Below are 24,099 nucleotides of genomic sequence, written 5' to 3'. Positions count from 1 at the left end.
GGTTGAGAATCTGCCTGCCAATGCAGGGGACATGGGTTAGATCCCTTGTCCGGGAAGATCCCACATGCCGTGGAGCAACTAAGCCCGAGTGCCACGACTACTAAGCCTGCACTCTAGAGCCCGAGAGCCACAATTACTGAGCCCACGTGTCACAACTACTGAAGCTCACGTGCCTAGAGCACGCGCACCTCAACAAGAGAAGCCACTGCAATGAGAAGCCCGCGCACCACAACGAAGAGTAGATCCCACTCACCGCAACTAGAGAAAGCCCATGTGCAGCAACGAAGACTCAACGCAGCCAAAAATAAATAAATTAATTAATTTTTAAAAAATGCATGCAACAAAATGAGCATGAGATGGGAGAAACTGTGTCCCCTCAGACAGTCTCAGTTACAGAGTTGTATGCCCAAATCATGAATACTGTTCTTTATGGGTGATTTAAGAGATGTTTTTCAAGGGTAATTTTGACTATAATTTGATTTTTTCCTATATGTTAACTTTCAAACCCTGCTAAGGTGGGACTTCACTGTATCTCATTTGGTCTTCATAAAGAATCTGTGAAATAAGTACAAATATTAACCTCATTTTGCAGAAGAATTAACAAGCAGAGAGACCGTGCAACTTGCTTGGCAGAGATAGGATCCAACTTAGGTCTTTCTGATTCCACAGCCTCTGCACTTAACCACTGTGCTATACCGCAATATCATATGCCCATTTTCCAGATGAAGAATGAGAGGCACAGAAGATTAAGCAAACTTGTCCAATATTATACTGCTAACAAGTCTTCATACCAGGACTTAAATGCAAGCTTTCTTTTTTAAAAAAAATATTTATTTATTTATTTATTTATTTTTGGCTGCTTTGGGTCTTTGTTGCTGCGTGTGGGCTTTCTCTAGTTGCAGCAAGCGGGGGCTACTCTTTGTTGCGGTGTGTGGGCTTCTCATTGCAGTGGCTTCTCTTGTTGCACAGCATGGGCTCTAGGCACGCGGGCTTCAGTAGTTGTGGCACATGGGCTCAATAGTTGTGGCTCTCGGCCTCTAGAGTGCAGGCTCAGTAGTCGTGGCACTCGGGCTTAGCTGCTCTGTGGCATGTGGGATCTTCCCAGACCAGGGCTCCAGCCCATGTCCCCTGCATTGGCAGGCGGATTCTTAACCACTGCGCCACCAGGGAAGTCCCAAATGCAAGCTTTCTAATTTCAACACTCTTTCTGCATTATGAAAAGATATCTCTTTTCCACTAGGCTACCCTGGAAACCTAATAAAATAACTAACTGATAGAAGCCAGAGCAAGTAGTAGAGTACTAAACTAGGGCGGGGCGGGGGGGGCTGTGATAATGTGTCCACAAACTAGTGGCCCACAAGATAAGTCTGTGCCATGGATGTGTTCTGTTTAGCTCTCAAGATACATTTCTTTAAATTTCATTAGTTGTTATGATAGATAAAGTTTGACAACAGACATTCCAAACATCCTTCTCCCTTGCTGCCACTCAATGATTATTATGGAAAGTCATATAACTGCACTTCCCAGGCTCTCTTGCAGCTAGAGATAACCATGTGACCTATGTTCTGGCCAGAGGCTTAAAGAGAAGTCGGCTAGGAATGGGGTTGGTTTCCAGGAAAACTTTTGCTTTCCTAATTAAAAGTAAAGCTAACTGCTGGCACTGTACCTTTCACCCCTTCTTGCATCAAACATGGATGTACTGCCTGGAGCTACAACAGACATCTTTTACGTGGAGACAAGTATAAAAATGGGAATCCAACATACTATCAATGGTAGAACCTAAAGACATAGAGAGCTTGGATCCTTATGGTATTGTTAAGCTGCTGAATGAGTTAGTCCTGAACTATATATCTTTGGATTTCCTGCTAGACAAGCCAAAAATATTCTTATGTTTTAAACGGTCTTTTGTTACTTGTAGCCAAAATATCATTCCCAGACAATTCAGTTGCCAACACTGAAAAATCAAGAGATTTCACGTAACAGTCTGCATTACTAGTGTTTCTTGAAATAGAAGACTTTTGCCACAACACTGGGTCTGCACTCTCACTTGGTCACAATTGGCAGCCCCTGACAATACAGCTTAAAGTCTCCAACTTGCCAGAAGCCTCATTTGGCTAATTTCATTAATTTTGGTCACCTGCATAATCCCACCACCACATTAAAATGTGTGACCTTCTGTATTATACCTCTCAGTAGGTCTAGCCTAGAACCCAGGTGCCTACTTGAATGCCTAGCATTGCAGAAAACCTCCAATCAATTCCTACTAAAGATGTAGTACAGAGCTTTTACTATAGCAAAAACTCTCCTGAAGCTGCCCAAAAGATGAGTTATTCTGAACTTTATCACTAGAACCAAACTAGAAACTATTTAACTAGAAGTAGCAAGGAAATATAAAAATCACTGCATCCAAATTCCTCAAACAAGAGACTGGGTTGTGATTCAGTAATCTTAACAATAAGGTGAGCTTGCACCACCACTGTACATTACTGGTAAAAGGTTTAGGGTTCTGATGTCCAAAACTATTAAGCCAGAATTTTACAAAAACTCAAATGTCACAGGTGAGAGATGATGTTGGGGGACATTTCAAAAAGGCTGTCATTTAGGAGAGCTAAATAATGGAGACTTTCACTAGAAGCAGTCTCAAAAAATGACACACAACTCTCAGAAGAAAATTCCTTGTCAATTCTTTGGACAAATAATATAAATGAATGGCTGAATTATTTTAAATATCACTCATGTGTGTCACTGAGTATTAAATTTTGGACTCATATGCTTAGTGCAAAAGGTCACTGCATCTTTATCTAAAAAGAATTTTAATAGCTTTAAGGGTAGCCGTAGATAACCACAAACTACAGTTTTCACTATCTTCAAGTGCACTTCATTACATATCACTTCATTACCATTACAGAGATGGTTGTGCTAATTTCAATCCAGGGTGTACAACTTCTCATAAAGTGACCCATGTGAAAGTAATACATATTTGACACAATTCAGTAAAGACCCAAATATATCACCTATAATAAGTTCACTTTGGAAGCCAAGCTTCCAAATCATATAATCATATTAAATTTAAAAATTAAATACTATTATATAATAATGTGCAAAAAGCAAAGAATTAAATCTACTTAACATTAGTAATCACTAGCCGCTACCTAACACTATGCTATAGTCCTAGACATTGTACTAAGCTTTCATTTAGTTATTTCATGAAAGCCAACATAAATCCTGTAATATAAGGAAACTTAAGCTTAGAAAGGTGATTTTCCCAAGGTCTACACCTAGTAAGTGGGAGAGCTGGGATTTTAACTCCAGAATCTGGCTCTAGAACTTAAAGTCAATTTAACCACTATGCTATGATACAGCCTACTTCCTTAAGAACAAGAATTTAAGACAGAAAATCATTATTAAGTTAGCCAGAGAGAGAAACTGTCCTTTGAGGTCTGGATTTGGCAGTGAAGAAAAGTATACTCAGAGCCAATCTACAGAATACTTTTCTTCTGAGGAATATAATCAAGAAAGTTTTAGCAGCATTAAAAAAAATTCATTATTTCAATATCACTGTCACATTGGCTACTGATCTTGAAGAAATTCTGCTCTCAATTTCCTGAATGGTATTTCAGAAAGTCAATAATAAATCAAGTGAAGTAGGCAAAAAGGAAAATGAGAAAAGAGAACTTCCTAATTTTAGGGAGGCGTCAAGAGATAATTATCTTATAAGGTATTTTCTCAACTATTGACCCAACTATTGTCAACTATTGACATTTTCAAATAACATTTTCGTATATTTGAATATCTTCCAAAGGCAACTGTCCATTTCAATAATTTCTTTCCTTGTCTTTGAATTAGGACCACATGTAATCCCATTCTCAAGGTTTCACTTTGGAGTCCACACAACTATTGCAGAAAAGTTATTTCTAATTAGAAAATCACTATTACAGTTATTTCAGAAATGTGAGCCACAAAATAGAATACAAAATTTTAAAGTACAAAATCAAATGGGAGATTTCAGCATATAAGAATAAAGAATAAAACACAGAACCTCAATCTTCCAATTTTCTACATCACACGTTCAAGATAAGGCAACTTGTTTTAAAAAGTACACTGTACTAGAAGCTTAAATGATATAAAGTCTTATGCACAGTAGGAACTTAATAAATGTTTGCAAGTGAATGCTATTCAGTAAAGTGAAAAAAAATCTATGGAAAAAACAGAACGAAACAAAAACATAAGCCTGGGACCTGTTAAAACACTATCTTCCTCTAAGTGCCATGAATCACCTGAAAAGACAACTGGAAACAAACCAAAGACTAATTTGGTGAGTAATACCTCTCTTTTTAACTTTCCATGTACTGGCATTCTAAACAAGCTCATGAAACAGAGAGGTTCAAATCATCCTTGGGCCTTTAAACTTTTTCACTTTGCACCACAACTATAGTCTTCTATAAGACAATTTTAAGAACACAAGAAGACTTCTCATGGTTTTGTTTAATAAAATTTTCTTGTTTTAATCTTATAGATTAAAATCCTACAAAAAATGGTGCTTAAATGGAAATCTCCTAAGCATATGTTCTTTCTCCTAAGAGCCCTATATTTAATTTTCAAGGTTCTATATCCCACAAGAATGTTTTGTAGGCAAGTGGAGGAGTTCCTGGATTTTTCAGCCACACCTTGCCTAACCAGACTTCCTTTACAGCCAGCACAATTTCCTTTGAAGTTTAATTGGAAACCACAGAATCAGCATAAAAATGCTGAGTTGAGAAATTTGAAGCTTGTATAGACAGATCAAAAAGGCAAATCAAAATATTGTGCTTATAGAAATCTTAATGCAATTTTTTTCAGTACTCTCTCTAAGAAGAAATAGGTTGTTTCTATTTTCTGACAGGTTCAATAATAAGAACTGTAATCAAAGCACGACCAAAGTCTGAACCAAAGCTCTCTTGTTATATCATATGTGAGTTCATCCAGTTGCTTTAGAAATGCATCTTCAAAAAGCTGCATTCAATTTCTACTGTCAACTGCTTGGTATAGCTGGATTAGACAGATCATTCTTCTCATCTATTGTTTCCTTATACAAAGATATATTTAAACCCATAAATACATTCAGTGTCCTCAGAGTCTCCATATTTTAAAAATATCTATTTACAATAGCCAGGACATGGAAGCAATCTAAGTGTCCATCAACAGATGAATGGATAAAGATGTGGCACATATATACAATGGAATATTAGCCATAAAAAGAAACGAAATTGAGTTATTTGTAGTGAGGTGGATGGACCTAGAGTCTGTCATACAGAGTGAAGTAAGTCAGAAAGAGAAAAACAAATACCGTATGCTAACACATATATTTGGAATCTAAAAACAACAACAACAAATGGTCATGAAGAACCTAGGGACAAGACGGGAATAAAGATGCAGACCTACTAGAGAATGAACTTGAGGAAACGAGGAGGGGGAAGGGTAAGCTGGGACAAAGTGAGAGTGGCATGGACATATATATACTACCAAATGTAAAATAGATAGCTAGTGGGAAGCAGCCGCATAGCACAGGGAGATCAGCTTGGTGTTTTGTGACCACCTAGAGGGGTGGGATAGGGAGGGTGGGAGGGAGGGAGACGCAAGAGGGAGGAGATATGGGGATATATGTATATGCATAACTGATTCACTTTGTTATAAAGCAGAAACTAACACACCATTGTAAAGCAATTATACTCCAATAAAGATGTTAAAAAAATCTGTCAATTTCTGTTTTATTTTGCTGTATGATTCATAACCTCGATCATTAAAAACACCAACATATTCAGTCTATGATACAAACTAAGGTGGCCACTTACAGTGGCTACCATATAGCCAAACATTCAACAGATGAATATGCTGCTGGACTTGCCTGGTGGCACAGTGGTTAAGAATCCGCCTGACAATGCAGGGGACACGGGTTTGAGCCCTGGTCTGGGAAGATCCCACATGCTGCGGAGCAACTAAGCCCGTGCGCCACAACTACTGAGCCTGTGCTCTAGAGCCTGCGACCCACAACTACTGAGCCCGTGTGCCACAACTACTGAAGCCCGCACGCCTAGAGCCCGTGCTCCACGACAAGAAGCCACCGCAGTGAGAAGCCCGTGCACCACAACGAAGAGTAGCCCTGCTCACCGCTACTAGAGAAAGCCCACGTGCAGCAACGTAGACCCAGTGCAGCCAAAAATAAAATAAATAAATTAAAAAAAAAATACTGCTAAGCATGGCCTAGAAAACTGATAAGCTCTCAAGTGAAAAAATTTTTTAAAGATTACAGTTACATTATTATTCTGTATGGTGCTCTAGGGTCATTACAAAATCAAACACAACATACTTTGTCATGGAGATTGGCATCTAGAGCTGAGATTCCCCAATTTTTTAAATATAGCTACTATTGAGTTAAAAAATACAAAAGAAAGAAAAAATGTAAAGAGAAACTAACCCTTGAAATAGGCTATTCATTTGAATTATACTGCCATAAAACAAATATCCTCCCCACCAAATTTGTGTTATAACGAAAAATTGCTTAACAACCAAACAGCAACTCTAAATCACCATCATTATAAAAATGACTAATACTTCATAAGTGCATGCTTATTTGGTGCCAGGCATGATGCTAAGGCATTCTCTCATTTAATGCTTATTTCTGTGAAAGAAGTACTATTATTACCCCTGTTTTACAGATGGGCAAATTGAAGCATAGAACAGTTAAGTGAGTTGTCTAAGTCTAGTAAGTTGTAAAGGCAGGGTTCAGATTCAGGCAGGCTGTTTCCAGACCTTACACTCTTTACCACTATGCTAGACTGCTTCATGTTGCTACAGGCATTTCTGAAGGGCTAAGAAGAGAGAAATGAAAATACTTTTAGGGATTTCCCTACTCCCATGTGATTTATACTAGAATCATTGGCAAATACTATTTTTATTCTAAACCACAATCACTTTCTTAAACTCCAAAGAATCAATGAGCTTCCCTAATAGACTAAGATAATGTGTTATGAGTTGCTAACCTGTGGTTTACTTTAATTCCTGCCTGAGATGTGCTAAATATCGTAAATGTGAAAAAAGGGCTCTCCCAAATTGTTGCTCTTTTTATAAAACTGTCTGAAGCAACAAGTGGAAAATCATTGCTCTAATAATTAACTTGCACAGAAATGTCTTCCCTTAAAGTTCAATAAATATAATTTCATACATTCACCTATATGAAGCAGTAAAAAAGAGGTTGTTGTTTTTCTTTAAGTGGGGGAAGGTATAGAGGTGGGAGAGGAAGAACAGGCAAGGGGCAAGGTAATATCTACAAACACACATTTTGCAAAAATAGAAGCTTCAGTATCTGGTTACCATGCCTTAGACAACAATATCTTACAATAATCACCCTGTAGAGAAAACTGGCTTCTAATTGTAAATGGAACTGAAAGAGATTAATATTTAGAAGTAATAAACGTATCTTTCATTTTCTTAGCTGCAAAAATCTTTTGCTCCTCCAACTTTTCCAATTGATCTGTTAAACATTCCCTGTCCAGCATGCCCTACAGAATTGGTATCTTCTTCCCATGTTCACACTTGGTTTGTGCCTCTCCTATTGCCCTCACCATACTAGGGTTTGCTTTGTTTTGTTTTGTTTTAATTCATGCTTAGCTTATAGCTGCCTTCCCCTACTAGACTTTTAAATTCTAAGGCAAGGATAATGCCTTATATCATCCCATAGTGCTTGAGAAGGTTCTCAACAAACTTCTGCTGAACTGAGTTTATCAAGTACCAAGGCATAAGCAGCAAAATGACTCAAATTGCAGTGACTTAAACTAAAGGAGGACAAACAGGAAGCGAAATGGTCCAAAAAAAAAAAAAAAGAAGAAGAAGAAATCAAACGGCACCTAGTAGTTGGTCTCTGAGTGTGACAACCAAAGTTTAAATCCCGGCTTTGCCACTCCTAGCTGGGGGAGTCTAGACACCTCTCTGAAAAATCAGTTTCTTCATCTGTAAAATGGGAACAATTATAGTACTTCTTCAAATCATTGTTGTGATGCCTGTTAGTGCTGAATCCAGTGTCTACAGCACAGCAAACACTTGAAAAATGGTAGCTATGCAGTTATACTTTAAGGTTTCTTGCTCATATCACAAATTTTAACAAATTCACTTTAAAGGAAAGCCAAAGTAAGGGCACATGTGTTACAGTTCAAAAGAAGTTATCTTTGCTTCTTCAGCCCCATTTTCTGCACCTTACACAGCATCAACACTGTACTGCTTGTGGCTTCCAGCACACATGTGCCATTTCTGGCCCTGTGCCTTAAGTTCATGCTTAGAAATGCCTGCCTCCCTCCTGCTACTCACCCTCTAATTGCTGGTCAACTCCACTCACTCGTTAAGGCTCAACTCAGTAGTCCTTGCTGGCCTTCCCTCTCTTCCTCAAGGCTTATACATCAATTGTGATTACTACATTGTAATATAATTACTTATTTAATACCAATCTTTCCACTATACTCTAAGCTTCCTGAGGCCAGGGACTAACTGGCTGCTGGATCCCCAATCCTGGCATGAATAAGTAAAGAAATAGATACCTTCAGAATCAAGTATAGCACAGGATACAAAAAGGTGCTAAATTACCTTTTTAAAAAAAAATGAATCAAACAGCTCCAAAAAATCTAGGCTGTAACACAGTACATTACTTCTGCCCATTTCTTTCTAAGCATATCCTCTCCCACCAAGTAAGTGAAATTATTTCACTTTCAGAAAATCAAGGGAACCATGGGACTTTCATTACATTTCAGAGCCAAGATCACCTCACCTGACTTTCTCTTGACAAACAGGAAAATGAGGGGCACTGTGAATAGCAGCTATACTGCTCAGCTGCACAAGAAAATGCAGGGCAGTTTGTAAATGTATCTGAAAAAGACACGGTACTGAGAACCAGAGTAAGAAAATGGATTGCATTACCTGCACAAAACAGCACTCAGTACCTATTTGCTGATTAACAAGATTCCTTAGGTCTCACCTCCCATGTACACCTGACCTCTGGCATATTTCAAATTGGGTAGAGTCATATCAATAATCAAACTGCTTGGTTTTTTTTTTTTAAATAGTTTCCCTACTACAGTTAGGTTTCTTGAATGAATGAACAAATAAATCAAACACATGGACATGAAAATGCCTACTATGGGCTAGGCACTGTGTAGCCAACATGACAGCAGGCATTTAATGGAAAAACTGCAAAGCTCTAAGCTGCTGGAACCTGGAACGATATGCAATGGTGATACACAGAAAGGTAGTGTGGGCTCTGCATGGTGCCTTTTTCAGACAGGGCATAATCTAGAATCTGCTCCCTCTCACTAAAGCCAGATAGAAAGGACAAGAGACTTGAAGACACATTTTAAGTACCAAAGAACTGCTCTTCCTCTGGACTTTCCAGATACCAGTCAAATTTTAAAATCTAAGCTAGTTTAAGTTTATTTTCTGTCCACACAACTTTTTTTTTTATAAATTGACTTATTTATTTTTGGCTGCATTGGGTCTTCGTTGCTGCGCACAGGCTTTCTCTAGTTGCAGTGAGTGGGGCCTACTCTTCATTGCGGTATGCGGGCTTTGCACTGCGGTGGCTTCTCTCGTTGCGGAGCATGGGCTCTAGGTGCACGGGCTTCAGTAGTTGTGGCTCGCAGGCTCTAGAGCACAGACTCAGTAGTTACGGCGCATGGGCTTAGTTGCTCCACAGCATGTGGGATCTTCCCGGACCAGGGATCGAACCCGCGTCCCCTGCGCTGGCAGGCATACTCCTAACCACTGCACCACTGGGGAAGTCCCTGTCCACACAATTTAATGAATACTAAATAATATGTGCTAACCTAACTAAAATCCTGTGGGAAGAGCAATGGAACTTCACTGGAACACACTCTAGCTTATACCCTAATGTAGTATTTCCCAGAGGTGGAATTAGAAAAAAGGAGTGATTGTTTCATAAAATGAACTGGGACAAGTTAACTATTTGGAACAAAATTAATTTAATATTTATCTCACACCATGCAGTAAAATTAAGTATAAAAATAATCTATAAAACAATTTAAGAAAATATCAGTGAATATTTCTCTACTCTATTGATGGAAAATTGAACTAAGTAGAAAAACAATGGAAACACACATACACAGACTTTGAGATGACAGCATTAAAAGTTTTTAATGTCTGTACATCAAAATGAATAAAAAACAAATAGAACAGAATGGCAAAGGAAAACCAAGGCAAAATGTGTAACATAACAGAAAAACGTTAATATTACAAGTATACAAAGAATATTTACAAATCAATATGGCAAAAATAACTCCACGAAGAAAGCTGGGCTAATCACATGAATGACTTAAAAGACAGGGACTATAAAATAAATAATGGTAAGTATTTGAAAAATGTTTAACCTCTGACTTAAAAAAAAAAAGGCAACTCAAAACAATAATAAAATACTAGTGTTGAAGAGAGTTCTGGGGTCAGACACCAGACCTATAATCTTGGGCAATTCATTTTACTTCCTTGAGCCTCAATTTTCTTTGTAAATTAGAGACAATAATACCTAAACCACAGGAGTGATGTAAAAATTAAACAATATAATGAACGTAAGGTACTTAGCACAGTGTTTGGCACACAGTAAATGTTCAGTAAACAAGAGCTCTTAAAATGATAAAACAAATGATGACAATATTCAGGGCTGATGAGGGTACAATGAAGCAGACATTTTTATACATAGCTCATCAACAAAATTTGATTCAACTTTTATGGAGGACAATTTAGCAATATTTATCAAAAGTCTTAAGGGTAGGGACTTCCCTGGTGGAGCAGGGGTTAAGAATCCACCTGCCAATGCAAGGGACACGGGTTCAAGCCCTGGTCCGGGAAGATTCCACATGCTGCGGAGCAACTAAGCCCATGCGCCACGACTACTGAGCCTGTGCTCTAGAGCCCGCAAGCCACAACTACTGAGCCCGTGTGCCACAACTACTGAAGCCCAGGCGCTCTAGGGCCCGTGCTCCGCAACAGAGAAGCCACCGCAATGAGAAGCCCACAACAAAGAGTGGCCCCCGCTCGCCCCAACTAGAGAAAGCTCACGCACAGCAACAAAGACCCAATGCAGCCAATAAATAAATAAATAAATAAATTTAAAAAAAACTCTTAAGGGTGGTCGTATTCTTTGGGCTTCTAGAAACAAATCAGTGCTTAAAAACAATGGAAGAACTCAAAATGGAAAAAATTGCTAAATATGACTATATCCATCGATCCATCCATTGATCCACAGTCCAATATTTTTGACCCTGGTGATACAAAAATATGTAAATCGACCCAGTCCCTGGCTTAAAGGTTAGTTGGAGAGATAAGCAATCAAACAGTCAAGTACAATAAAGAGATAAGAGCCACGACGGGTAAGTATAGGGTGCTATGTTGCGCACAGAAGGAGCACCTACCATAGTCTGGGAGTGGAGTCAGGGAAGCTTCCCAGAAGAAGTGACATTTAAGCTGAGACCTGAAGGATGAGCAGGAATTAGTCAGGTAAAGAGATGAAGGGAAGGTTTCCAGGAAAAGGGAACAGCATGTGCAAAAGCCTAGAGATCAAAGGGAGCATGGCATGTCAGCGTGACTTGAGCAGTGTGCAAGGCAGGGAAGAGACAAGGCTGAAGAGGTAAGCAAGTAAAAGCCTTAGTAAAAGCCTTGCTAGCAAAACTCTGGAGTATAGACTTTATTCTAAGGGCAATACAAACAATTAAAAAGCAAACAGTTTTAATAAATAAAGGGGTAATATTCATAACGTATCAAGAGAATACACAGATTGAAAAGAATACATAGCTCATAAAATAGAAATACAGGATTATAGTGAAGGTGGAACAACTCTGTAGGTTTATAAAAAAATCACTGAATTGGGGCTTCCCTGCTGGCGCAGTGGTTGAGAGCCTGCCTGCCGAGGCAGGGGACACGGGTTCGTGCCCCGGTCCGGGAAGATCCCACATGCCGCGGAGCGGTTGGGCCCGTGAGCCATGGCCACTGAGCCTGCGCGTCCGGAGTCTGTACTCCACTATCCACTACGGAAGAGGCCCCAACAGTGAGAGGCCCGCGTACCGCAAAAAAAAAAAAAAAAAAAAAATCACTGAATTGCACACTTTTTAAAACAGGTTTATTTTAGGGCCTGTAGTCTATACTTCAATAAAATTATCTTTTTAAAAAGTTAACAAAAATGCCTAATAAACATCTAAAAAATATTCAACTTGTCTAATAATAAAATGCATATCAAGCCAACTAGGTACTACTGTTTATCCTCAAAAATTACCAATGATTAACAATAAAATGAGAATAAGGCTAAGTGTTAATAAGGCTAAGAGAAATGAGCATTCTTACACTATGTTGGTTGGAATAAATGTTAACTGGGAACAACCATCCTAGGAAGTATAACTAGGTAACAGGAATCTTAAAATTGTATATACTCTGTGATCCAGTAATTGTATTTCTTGAAATCTTAATAAATGTTCCAAAATGCAGTCAAATATTTGACTGCACAATGATGGTCACTGCAATGTAATTTATAATAGAAAAAAAAGTTAGGAAAAAACCGAGATATTCACCAATAATGGAATGGTTAGAATGAGTTGTAACTACTCAACGCAGCCATTTAAGTGATTTGGCAATACATCTATGATATATATAAAACTTTTAAAAAGCATACAAAATTATACATACAGCAGCATTTCAGCTATGTAAAAATACACGCTCAGCTGTATGGCATGTATCTTTTATTCTCTTTTCTGTGCTTTTCCATATTTTCCAAATTTCCTACAACTGGCATGTATTATTTCTACAGTTCAAGAAAGTTTCTAAAGCTGTCTTCAAAAAAATTAAAAAGCGTCACTTTTAAGTATATACTTTATATAAATCAATTTCATATTTGCTATGGCTTTATTTTCTCTGACTAGGGAGAGAGGTGTGGTCATATCTGAATATATATAATTCAATAATATCTATTTATCCCACATCCCCATTTGTTTATATATATATATATGAATTGCCCAATTAAGTAAAATGTGCATCTTTTTTTTAACATCTTTATTGGAGTATAATTGCTTTACAATGGTGTGTTAGTTTCTGCTTTACAACAAAGTGAATCAGTTATACATATACATATGTTCCCATATCTCTTCCTTCTTGCGTCTCCCTCCCTCCTACCCTCCCTATCCCACCCCTCTAGGTGGTCACAAACCACCGAGCTGATCTCCTTGTGCTATGCGGCTCCCCTTTTACGTTTGGTAGTGTATATATGTCCATGCCACTCTCTCACTTTGTCACAGCTTACCCTTCCCTCTCCCCATATCCTCAACATCAAGACTTTGGTGAAACTTGGATGGATCTCTATCTGAAAATACACTTCACTCAATCTCGACTGCTTAAACCAAGACAAAACAAGATTAAGCCTTCTTACGATGATTTGGGGTCATCACTATAACCATATAATAGTTGCTCTGAAGGAGTACTGGGTCTTAGAGGGGTATTTGTCCTTACATTAAGTAGTCCCTAACTGCTAAATTTTTTCCTTGGGTCAGCTATTTATAGGTTTTCTTCCTCCTCTCTTGCTGTAAAACCATTCAACTATTATTTCCCAGAACTTTAAGGAGCCTGCCTTTAGCAGCACCTGCCCCTTTCCATTCCTATTTTGCTTCTGGTAATCTTCTATGAGCATGGAAACTAAATATTCAAGTTTATAAGATTTCTATGTAAACCAAGAGATAATAGGCTTCAAATAAGGGTATCACCGAAAAATGATTTGTACAAGACTTGGATGATTCTGTTCTAGACAGTCAAGACAGAAAGTCAAAACAGACAATATATAAATGAACTCAAAAGACAGTGTGAGTTCTTGATTGCATCTCAAGTCTTGATTCCTTTTCTCTATTGGCAGTCAAGTTCTCAGGATCAGAAACTAATATGCTGTCTCTCTTATCACTCCGTGGACCAGGAGCCAAGGAACTTAGTTCTACTGCAGGATCTTATACCAACCAGTTTTGCAATCTTCAGCAAGTCCTTTTAACCTTGGTATTTGTCCTGCGTAACTTATGAGGCTATTCTAGAATTAAATTAGACCATGAACACAAGACACTCTGAAAAGCATAAAGCACTTTTACAAAAGTAAAAGATTTTATGGTATTTCACTGTATTTATATAACCCTGGACCAATATAGGTATCCATTCAGAAAATTCATACCAGATAGAAGAGATAATTCTTAAATTGCCCCCAATTAGTTAGAAACATCTAGAACAATATATTCCAAGAGTTGGCATCTCTGATTCCTCCTCCCCTATATCCAATCCCAGGTCCTTTGCGGCTTCTCCACAATCCCTTGCATCTGTCCTTTTCCTTCCCTTCTTTCACATTCCCAGTTCATGCCTTTATTATCTCACACCTGGGCTACTGTAACAGCCTCTAACCTGCTCCACTCATGCCCTACCTCTCAACTCCCTCTGGCCCACAGCTGCTAGATCAGTTTTCTTAAAACACCACTGTGATCATATCCGCTCAAAAACCTCTGAGGACTCTCCATTACCTTCTCTATCAAGTTTAAATTCCTAAGCTCAGCAGTCCCTTTGCAGCCCTAGCTGCCTCCCCACCTTTATCTATTACTACTCTTCGAAACAAATCCTTCTTCAAACTGGTCTATTTAATAAGTCCTTCAGATATGCGTTGTACATTCCTGTCTCTAAGTCTTGGTGTATACAGCTTCTTTCCACCTGGAATACTCTCTACTTCCCAGCTTCTATCTCGGCCTATAAACATTCAACCTATCCTTCAAGGCCTAGTTCAAGAGCCACCTAACTATGTATACTTCTCTTTGATTACCAGGAAGGAAAAAGATGGAAGATTCTAAAGTTAGACACATCTGTGTTTCAATTACATCTTCAACAGGTGAGTGTCACTGGGTACATTCCTTAATAGCCCTTTGCCTCAGTTTCATCAGTAAGATGGGGATAATAGCAATTTCCCTTGGGCATACTGTGAGGAGTAAATAAGTTAATCCATGTAAGGCACTTAAATGCTACATATTATTATTACTACTATTGCCATTAGTGAATTTATCTTAATTTGAATTCAGACATACTTATGGCCATTTACAAACTGGCTGTTCATGTACATACAGTAGCATCCCCTCACTCTCCTTTTCTACTCTCACGTTTGTTCCTCCTCCAGTCCCTGTCCCTTCCCTCACCCCCTCCCTCCCAAGATTATAGACCCTGATAGATAGGGTCAATATCTTAGATAGGGTCAATATCTTATACATCTTGATACTATAATAGTCATTCACACCCAGTAGATGATCAATAGATTTGTTTAATCTCTAATGAAAGAACACTGAAGAGCTGACGGTATTAAAATGTCTTACCTCCTACAGTGAAAGAGCGTAACAGAATGCTTAATATGATTAATTAAAAAACCCTAAATTTCCAGCCTCACAAAATTAAATCTCTCCTTTTGAGGTTCTGTAGATTCTTTCTGTTCTCTTTTAAAACAAACAACTCAACTTATTCATGCAGCAAGAGATGCAACAGCAAATACATTCAAGTCGGACAGCAGTCAAATACTGGAACACAAGGACCATGAGACAACTCAACTGAAAAAGCTCTGGATAAAGTGGAATAGGAAAACAATTTAAAGGGAAAGGTAACTGGGTCATAGTCATGCTAACAATGCTGACTGTTACACACACACACACACACACGTCCCAGGATTCCTTTGCTCCCAGGGCCACATATAAACTGAAATACCCAGGTTACTGTAGCAAGTAGATGTAGAAATATCAGTCACTTAGCTCAACAACTGAGCTTACCACATGATCAATTTAATTACCTATGTCAAAAGTGCCTATTAACATACCTCCAGATTCTAAAATAACCAAATGTTGGCTAATTAAGTTACATCAAGTAGATATGGTACTACTAATCATTCACCTCAAGAAAATTAGTATGATAACGTGATACACATATATTATTATTACAGCATAAACTGCTTCCAACAATGCCCAGGGAAAATCATGTCAATATAATACTGGTTCCTGGTTTGCCTACATGACTCAATTAACCTTCAGTTGCTTTCTCAGCCAAAATCTGGCGTGGTAACCACTTTCTTCCAAAGGTTTACTGGTGGGGTGAATTAAGATGGTCTGATGGTATGTTAGTGACTTTCCAAAAACTAGCATAAAATACCACATATAAGAATAAAGTATATTAAATTTCCATTCCTGTGATACTTGTCTTCAGAGGACCCTTAAATATTTTACTAGCTTTCAAGTGCAGTTATTCTCAAATCACATAATCTTCAGAGTTGGAAAGAGCCCTTTTACCACCTCCTAGGCAAAAGGCCCTCCAGCCTTTGCTTGAACCTTTCAGCAATGGGCACTCACTATTTTGCAAGGCAGTCCACCCCACTGTTACAAAATTCCTCCTTAGAATGATTGGAAATCTGCCTCCCTGAATTTCTTTCCATCCAAGGATCCTAGCTAGTTCTGCTCTCTGGAAACAACACGAAGTAAGGTAACCTCTGAAGTATAATCACTTCTAGAATTAGGATACAGCTGCCAATTTGGTCACACAAAGTGCAAAAGCTAGCTCAGGAAAAAAGAAACCACCACTCTACACAACAAAATTTTAAAATTCAGGAAACTACGTTGAAATTACAAACCAGCACACTTTCAAGATGTCAACATTCACACACACCTCAGTTAACATAAACATATGAAGAGTAACCCGAATTTTTACAGTGGAAGGTAGTACAGCGTTTACTGAATATGTTTTTGCAAGCTGAAACCACTACATCCACCAACACAGTTTTTTAAATTACTGTTCTGAAGGAAGTTCAAAATGGTTTTTCCAATTTCTCATATATTCATTCCACTTATTCCCTCTAAAACATCTAGTTTTTTTTTTTTTAAGATCCCATTTCCCCCCATTGGTACAATATTTTATTTAAAAAAATAAATATTTTCAGGGAAAAAAAAAGGCTAAAAGAATGGAGCGTAAAGGAGTGGGGGTGGGGCGAAGGTAAAGAAGGGCCCAGCAGGAAAAGGCTGGTTACTGGGTATTTTCCTTCTGGAAGCACGCTTCACTGGCACAGGCATCTGAAGTAACGAGCCATACAAACACGACCCAAGAACAAGAACGATCATGAGCAATGAGTGTAAGGCATAAATGTCTGTGAGATGTAAATGAATTGGCACTGGTCATCAAGCAGCGCCAGATGCTTCGGGACCTCGCAGAGGTAAGAGATCCAAAGAGCAGAGACCACGGCCACCCTTTGGAGGAGGGGAGGAGGGGAGAAACCAAGGAGTAACTACCGTTCAGCCGTCCAATGAAGCCCAACGGACAGGGCACAAAAAGACAGCGAGTGACCAGGGTGAAGAAAGACACCCGGAGAGCCCGAAGGGCGTGCAGTGTGCGAATACGGAACGGGTCCCTGAAATGGGCGCGGGTAAGGGGATGTGGGTGTGTGTATGGGGCAACGCAGGAGTCCCAGGGTCCTCTCCCCGCAGCGGAGCAACAGAGGGTAAAGGAAGGGGGAGGGTGAAAAGCAAGAATGACTCATTCCCGAAAGGAAGTGCTCAAGCCAGAGGAAGGCATGCCACAGGGGGGTTCGGGGCGAGGACTGTGAGGCGCTAGGTGCTCAGAGTGATGGGGGCACAAATCGACGTTCTGTAGTTCCTGCAGCTCGTCTTTAAGATGGGGGGGTGTGGGGGGTTCGCGGCAGCAGAGTGCCCAGGCCTGGGAAGCGGCGCGGCGCGTGCGCAGTGGCGCTCGGCGGGACCCGCTGAGGCAAAGCGGAGCCGCAGTGACAGAAGCGAGCAGAGCGGCTGCCGGGAAAGACTCACCGAGGCGCAGGGGCTGGAGGTAGTGCTGGGGGTAGGCGACCGCTGGACTGTGACCAAAGCCATCTAGGCGCTGCTGGGCTGTTCCGGGCAGGGCATTCTTGTCCTGAGTGTGGGGGGCGGGAGGGTGACGGAGCCGGGATGAGGCAAGGGGTGTGGGGTGGGGATGAGGGGGGCGGGGAGGAGGAGGAGGAGGAGGAGGAGACCGCGCGAACGGCAGCAGGCTCCGCACCCACCACCGGACTCTCGCAGACTGACGCGCTGAACTGGCGGCTGGCGGGCGGGCGGGCGGGCGATTCGGCAGCTGCGGGGCACAATGAGCGCTCCCAGTGCGCAGGCGCCACCTGTCAGCAACCGCCTCTCCCCTCGGCGCGCGCCGCCGCCTGGCCGTAACCCTTGAGTTGCCGGAAGCCGGCCGCGTGCGTGCGCCAAGGGCCGCCGCCCCCTCCCGGGTTTCCTCCTTGCCTCTGGAATCACGCAGTTTGGCTGCGCCGGGGGCTGTGGAGTGGGTTGGGGGGCGGGGTCTCGCAGCTGAGGGTCGCTGGCGCCCCCACTCCTGAGGGACGACCATTTTCTGAGGTGGGGCGCACAGCTTAACCCACCTTCGTGAGAAGAAACTGAGGTAAAAATCCCGAGGCAAACATGTTTCCGGATGGGAAAGGGCGCCGCGGGGTTTCAAACGCTTTCTCTGAGCGTGGGTGGGGCTTACTGGGCTAGAGACCCTCCCTTTGACCCGGCCCTCGGGGAGGCTTTTTCTGAGCTTTCCCACCCTTCCGTCTCCGACTCTATGTTTTAGGATGAGACTTTTTGAAAGTAAGAAAGATTTGTAATTTTATACCCCGGGAGTCTTTATGGTACCCTCGTGCTTCCTCTATTATCCTGGCCCCTGTCTTAGGACTCATTCATTATTCGTGAGGTGCAGAGAGGCCGAGCGAGCCTGGGAGGCCGAGCAAGCTGGGCTCACGGAGTTGGAAGGGTCCAACCTGCTATTTACCTCCCACTTGCTTCCTGCTGGCAAGAAGTTCTCTTGACTAAACAGGATTTGCTCCTAGGGGTTTCCTCTCCTTCGTCTTTAGATTTCATTATTTCATAGACACATGCGGAATGCCGATTAAATAGTTTAAAGAAATCGCTTTCTAAAAGATAAATCAGCTGAACATAAGCCAAGAATGTAATGAAAAATCAAGATTGAAGGTGGGGGGGGAATCGCACTATGCAAATGCCATTGATTGATTACACAGGGCAAGAGAGTTGACAAAGCTGTTTCTCAATTTGAGTGGATGTGCTGGTAAATACTACCATACATATCAAAGCTGTAAAACACACACATTCAGGAGTTTGCAGTTATTAACCCACCGCCTTATCGCTCAGACTCTCTTGGATCTTATTGCTTCTTTTAAACTGACAGAGCTGTCGTGAGCTCTTTCTGGCCGCTTTATGGTTAAGTGCCACTAGAGCCCTCTGTGCTGAGCCTTTGTTGTCTCCTTGGGGCCCTGTGGTTGAAATAATTAGCAGGGAGGTTCCATCAAGAATCAGACACTGAGGGTCCCTGTACTGTACAGTCCTATGTAGAATGTACTGCAGAGAAGCTAGCTGGTAGGCTTTTGCCCCCTGGTGGTGGTCAAGAGTGCCTGCGAGACAAAATTAAACAAAGATGTATGGTTCACAGATTAAACAATCTGACTTGTGTTTTTCCCAGAGCTACTTAGTAAACAGGAAAAGAGAAGACAAAGTTCAGAAGTAAGAACTTTGAACCAAAGCTTAGGAGACCAAACAGGAGGCTATATGCGTAGGCAAGAATTATACATAGCTGAAAGCTGAATGAAGGCAAATAAATGAAACGTGATTTATAAACCAAAGTATCATTCTAGAGAAAAGTATTATTCAAATCAATAGGTCTTAGTAATGTACTTATATGTTAATTTTCTTACTGACTCAGGGACAGCAACACTGATTATCTACTTTTATGTAGCATTATGTAGCAACATTATCGGAAGATGATAATCTTACAGTGTAAGATAATCCTACAGTGGGAAAGAGCACTACCCTAGGAATCAGAGACCTGGCTTCTAGTTCCAGCTCTGTAAAACCTTGAACAAATGGCTTAAACTTTTTGAGCTTTAGTTTCTTCATTTCTGCAACGGAGCTCTAACTCACAGGATTCCTGTGATCAAATGAGAAAAAAAATGTAAAGTGCAATATAAACTGTAAAGCACCATATGTAATTAAGATAACTTTATTATTCTCATAAGTTTGTTCCAAGTTCAGTGAGCTTTTGCTGAGTGTATCCTATGTGTAGAAAATAGCATCAAGCAGAAAGGTAATTAAAAAAAGAATGAAAAATACATGATTCCATGCCTTTTCTTAACAGTAGGAGAAGTAGATTAGTGGTCAAGACATGTCTCATTTGTATGTAGGTATAGTACATCATTATTCATCACATCTGAGGTGATAAAATCCTGGTCAAAATTGGGATTGTAAGGTACCCAAATTCACATAAGGCTTGTAACAGAAAGTTAATTTATTTACAGGAGAAATATCTCTTCCTGGCATATGCCTTTTAAGGAAACTAAGATTTGGAAATTGTTGGTGCATGTTCATTGATTTATTCACCATTAATTGAGAAAATACCAAGGGTGTATTATACACTAGTCACTGTTTTAAAAACAAAAGTCTATCTACCCCTCATAGCTTGTTAGCAGGAAAAAGCTCATCAAATAATTACAGTAAGGTTTAGTGGTACTGTTGCTTCAGTTGCCTCTGCTAGGCCCCAGAAGTACGCACACACACACATATATATATGAGAAGTCTAGATATGTACAAAGTGCTTTAGAAACACAGAAAAGGTCTGGGCAAATAAATGTATGCTTTATGATATTGGATTTCAGGCTTTGCCTACAGATCCCAGTATAGCCACGTTGTGAACTGATCTGGATCACATGTGAGCATTTGCAGTCTATGCTCTCTGCACCATTTATACCCATTCTTTCCTGGGCTCCACCCTGCTTCCTACTTGGTCTTCTGGTGATCTGAGGGAAGAGGTGTCATAATATGCTAGCTGAATTCGAGAAGACAGAGGCCAAGAGCAGGATTCCCAAAAGAGGGAGCCAAAGAGAAAAGTTCTCCTAGCTCTATTTAGAGCACCTTTCTTCTTCCCACCTGTGATAATGGAGGCCTCCTTGTGCCATTGGAGTTCATTTAACCCTTAACTTGTATTATCCCTTCTTCAAGGTGAAATTATAAGGGAGCTTTTGAAATTTCTGAGATCAGCTGGTTCTTAAGGTTTGAGAACCTGATGAAAACTGTTAGCCATTTCTCCAGAAAGATACATTTACATATTTCACACACACACTGAAATCCATTAAGGGGTCCCAGGTTAAGAATCCTGGTTTAAAGGTTAAAGCAGTGCTTCTCAACCTTTTTTCATATCATGACATCCATAGAAATGATATTGTTCAGCACACTGGGATAAATTAGAGGGGATTTGGAGGCAACAATATGGGGCTTGGTGAAAAAAGTTATTTTCTTTTTATAATTATAATGAGAAAAATAACAAACATATTTAAGGGTGATATTAAATATTGAATTTGTATAAGCTTCCAAATAAAGTCTCTCAAAAATTTAATGAAAAACCCGAGATTGCCTCTATAAACATGACATTTTCTATGTAGGGTTTTATGACCGAAATGACTGCATGTAATTTCTGAACAAGACAGTTTAACAGTGATCAATTAGTAGTCATTATTGATGAGAATTTAGTTCATACAAATAGGTGATAAATTTAAAATAATTTTCACAACTATTCAAAATTTGCAAGTATAAATTATGTGTGACTCCAGTAGCTCTTACTTTTTTCCCACTAGAAAATGTAATGTGGTAATATCTTATGATAGCATGACTGGATTTAGAATCCACTCAAACTTTTTCATATTAAGTATATTTTACCAAATAATGACAAAACTCCCATTTGCAGGGTAGGACTGTGTTACGAGAGCAATAATTCTGCAGCTAACTTGGATGTAACTAAAAGGGCACATCAGCCATAAACAAAGGGAAGAATTCAATATATATGAAGAGAGATTAAGAGCTGAGTCCATGACGAGTATCTGGCAGACTTCCCTGCCTTTCCTGGCCACAGCTTAGGCTCTGAGTCCTGCTCCTTGAGTGCCTGGAGCATGCACTCCTCCAGCAGCTCCAAGGTTCATTGTTTATGATGAGCAGCAATACACACCGCAACTGGCCTCTGAAAGTGATGTCTTAGAGATAGAACATTCCTTTGCTTTTCTTCTTTATTAGAGGATACTTCCTTTAATAAAGCAAGTCCTCCATTGTGTTTGCCTCCTGTGGAACCATGGGGCACACTAGGACGGATCATCAGACTCTGATTCTTTGGGTCACTCTTTGAGAATCCTTAAGTCAAACTGCTTCTGGCCAGGGGTGAATTATGTAGCGGCACCAACCACCATACTCCTTTCAGACCACTCCTAGGGCTGAATAGATAACTATCTTGCAGTACGTCTGTAACTGATTGATCACAGGCCAAATGAAGTATGTCATTTAAAAGACTGTATAGCTAAGCTTGTTAAAATGTGGGGGGGGAAATCATTCTTTATAATCCAACCCCTTACATTTGAAATGACTAGTTACAAATTATAAAACAAGTAGAAATATATAGAGATAGAATATAAAACAGCTAAGAGTGAGTGGAGTATGATTGAGTCATGTATTGCCTCTACCTGGTTGTAATTCTTCTTAAATTTTAATAATCTTATACTAATTTATTGATAGTCAGTGTCCAGATAGGAGATAAAATTCACACCAGTTATTTGAACAGATAATTTAACAAGAATTGTTAACTAGGTATGAAGTTAAGTAGGTGACTGAAAAACTGAAAAGAGAAATCTAAGGTGTGACAGAGGTAGCAACTGTTATTACCTTTAGGACTGAAAAACAACCTAAACAAAGGAATTAAAGGGAAAAAAATTACAAACTTGGAGGAGTGAGCCCACAGAGCTGAAACTCAGGTCTCTGAGAAGAAGACACTGCTTGGCTGCCGTTGGTGTCTCTGAGCTTAGATGGGGTGCTCCATGGGACCCAGCAGTCTGGGGCCCAGACCTCTGCAGCAGGAACACTGGCTGGCTGATGTCAATGAAAACTACAAAACTTTAGAAAAACTGCAAACTGGATTCAGCTGCTGCTACCAGGTTAAAGAAGCATAGCTGGAGTGAAGCACCCTGGAACCAAAACACCACAGGAAGCAGTCGTGAGGTAGACAGGAAGGAACAAGTTTCTTGTCCTTCCTCAGCCTTGTGGTCTCCATCTGATGCCCCCAATTAGCAGAGCTTAACAGAGCCAGCTGGCAAGGCAAAGAAATGTGGTTTTCATACTCCAGCTCCAGCATGAAAGAAAAGTACAAAAGGGTGAATTTGGAGCTGAGAAAATAATCTAATAACTGGCACTTGGCTGATGTAGAAATTGATACCAGAAGTGGAATTTATCTTCCATCCGTTGGTTTTGCATATATTTCATGAAGACAATTGAAGACCTCGCTCCTTTTGTTCCCCGGATCCAATCAGCATAATGTCATCAATGTACTGGACCAACTTAATGCTGATTGGAAGGTGAAGATGCTCAGTATCTCTGTGGACTATATTATGGCAGAGAGCAGGAAAATTGATGTAGCCATGGGGCAAGACTGTGAAGTTATATTGTTGGCCTTGCCAAGTAAAAGCAAATTGCTTCTGGTGTTTCTTGCCAATTTGTATGGAGAAATAAGCATTTGCTGGATCACTAGCTGCATACCAAGTGGCACTGGCTGTGTTGATTTGCTCCAGTAAAGTTACTACATATGGAAGAGCAGCTGCAATTAGAGGCATCACCTGATTAAATTTATAATCACCCACACTCATTCTCCAAGATCCATCTGCCTTCTTCACAGGCCTAACAGGTAAATTAAATTGGCGAGAGATAGATTTCATCACTCCTGCTTCCTTTAACCTTTATTGGTGTCACTAATCTCTATAATCCCCCATTCTGCCATCCCAAGGAAGCAATAATTTTTGTTTACTCTTCTGGTGTATGGGGGAGGTGGGAGGGGGTTCCCAAGGGCTTCAACTTGGCTCTTCATTGTCCTTATTCCAGGATCAAAGAACCAATATGGAAATTCTGCCAGTTACCAGGTATCTATTCTAATTATACATCCAGGAGCTGGTGAAATCACCGCAGA

General features: G+C 40.2%; 2 protein-coding genes across 3 annotated transcripts in view; one reads left to right on the top strand and one right to left on the bottom strand.

Moving 5' to 3' along the window:
• SSH2 (slingshot protein phosphatase 2) overlaps positions 1-18,253 on the bottom strand; it is a 245,434-nt gene extending 227,181 nt beyond the window's left edge. For both annotated transcript variants that reach the window (XM_079904135.1, XM_079904134.1), the window contains exon 1: positions 17,877-18,253. In XM_079904135.1, coding sequence (XP_079760261.1) covers positions 17,877-17,939 — 63 coding nt within the window. In that variant the 5' untranslated portion in view covers positions 17,940-18,253. The remainder of the gene's footprint in view (positions 1-17,876) is intronic.
• The window catches only part of EFCAB5 (EF-hand calcium binding domain 5), a gene marked incomplete at its 3' end in the record, with an annotated part of 113,402 nt that continues 107,015 nt past the window's right edge, over positions 17,713-24,099 (top strand). Inside the window, 1 exon segment of the mRNA XM_079904136.1 lies at positions 17,713-17,907. Coding sequence (XP_079760262.1) covers positions 17,728-17,907 — 180 coding nt within the window. The 5' untranslated portion in view covers positions 17,713-17,727.

Source organism: Stenella coeruleoalba (assembly GCF_951394435.1).
Source record: "Stenella coeruleoalba genome assembly, chromosome: 19".
In the NCBI taxonomy this organism is placed as follows: Eukaryota; Metazoa; Chordata; class Mammalia; order Artiodactyla; family Delphinidae; genus Stenella; species Stenella coeruleoalba.
Note: the sequence above shows the minus strand (reverse complement) of the source record. Positions and strands in the feature narration are given on the sequence as shown.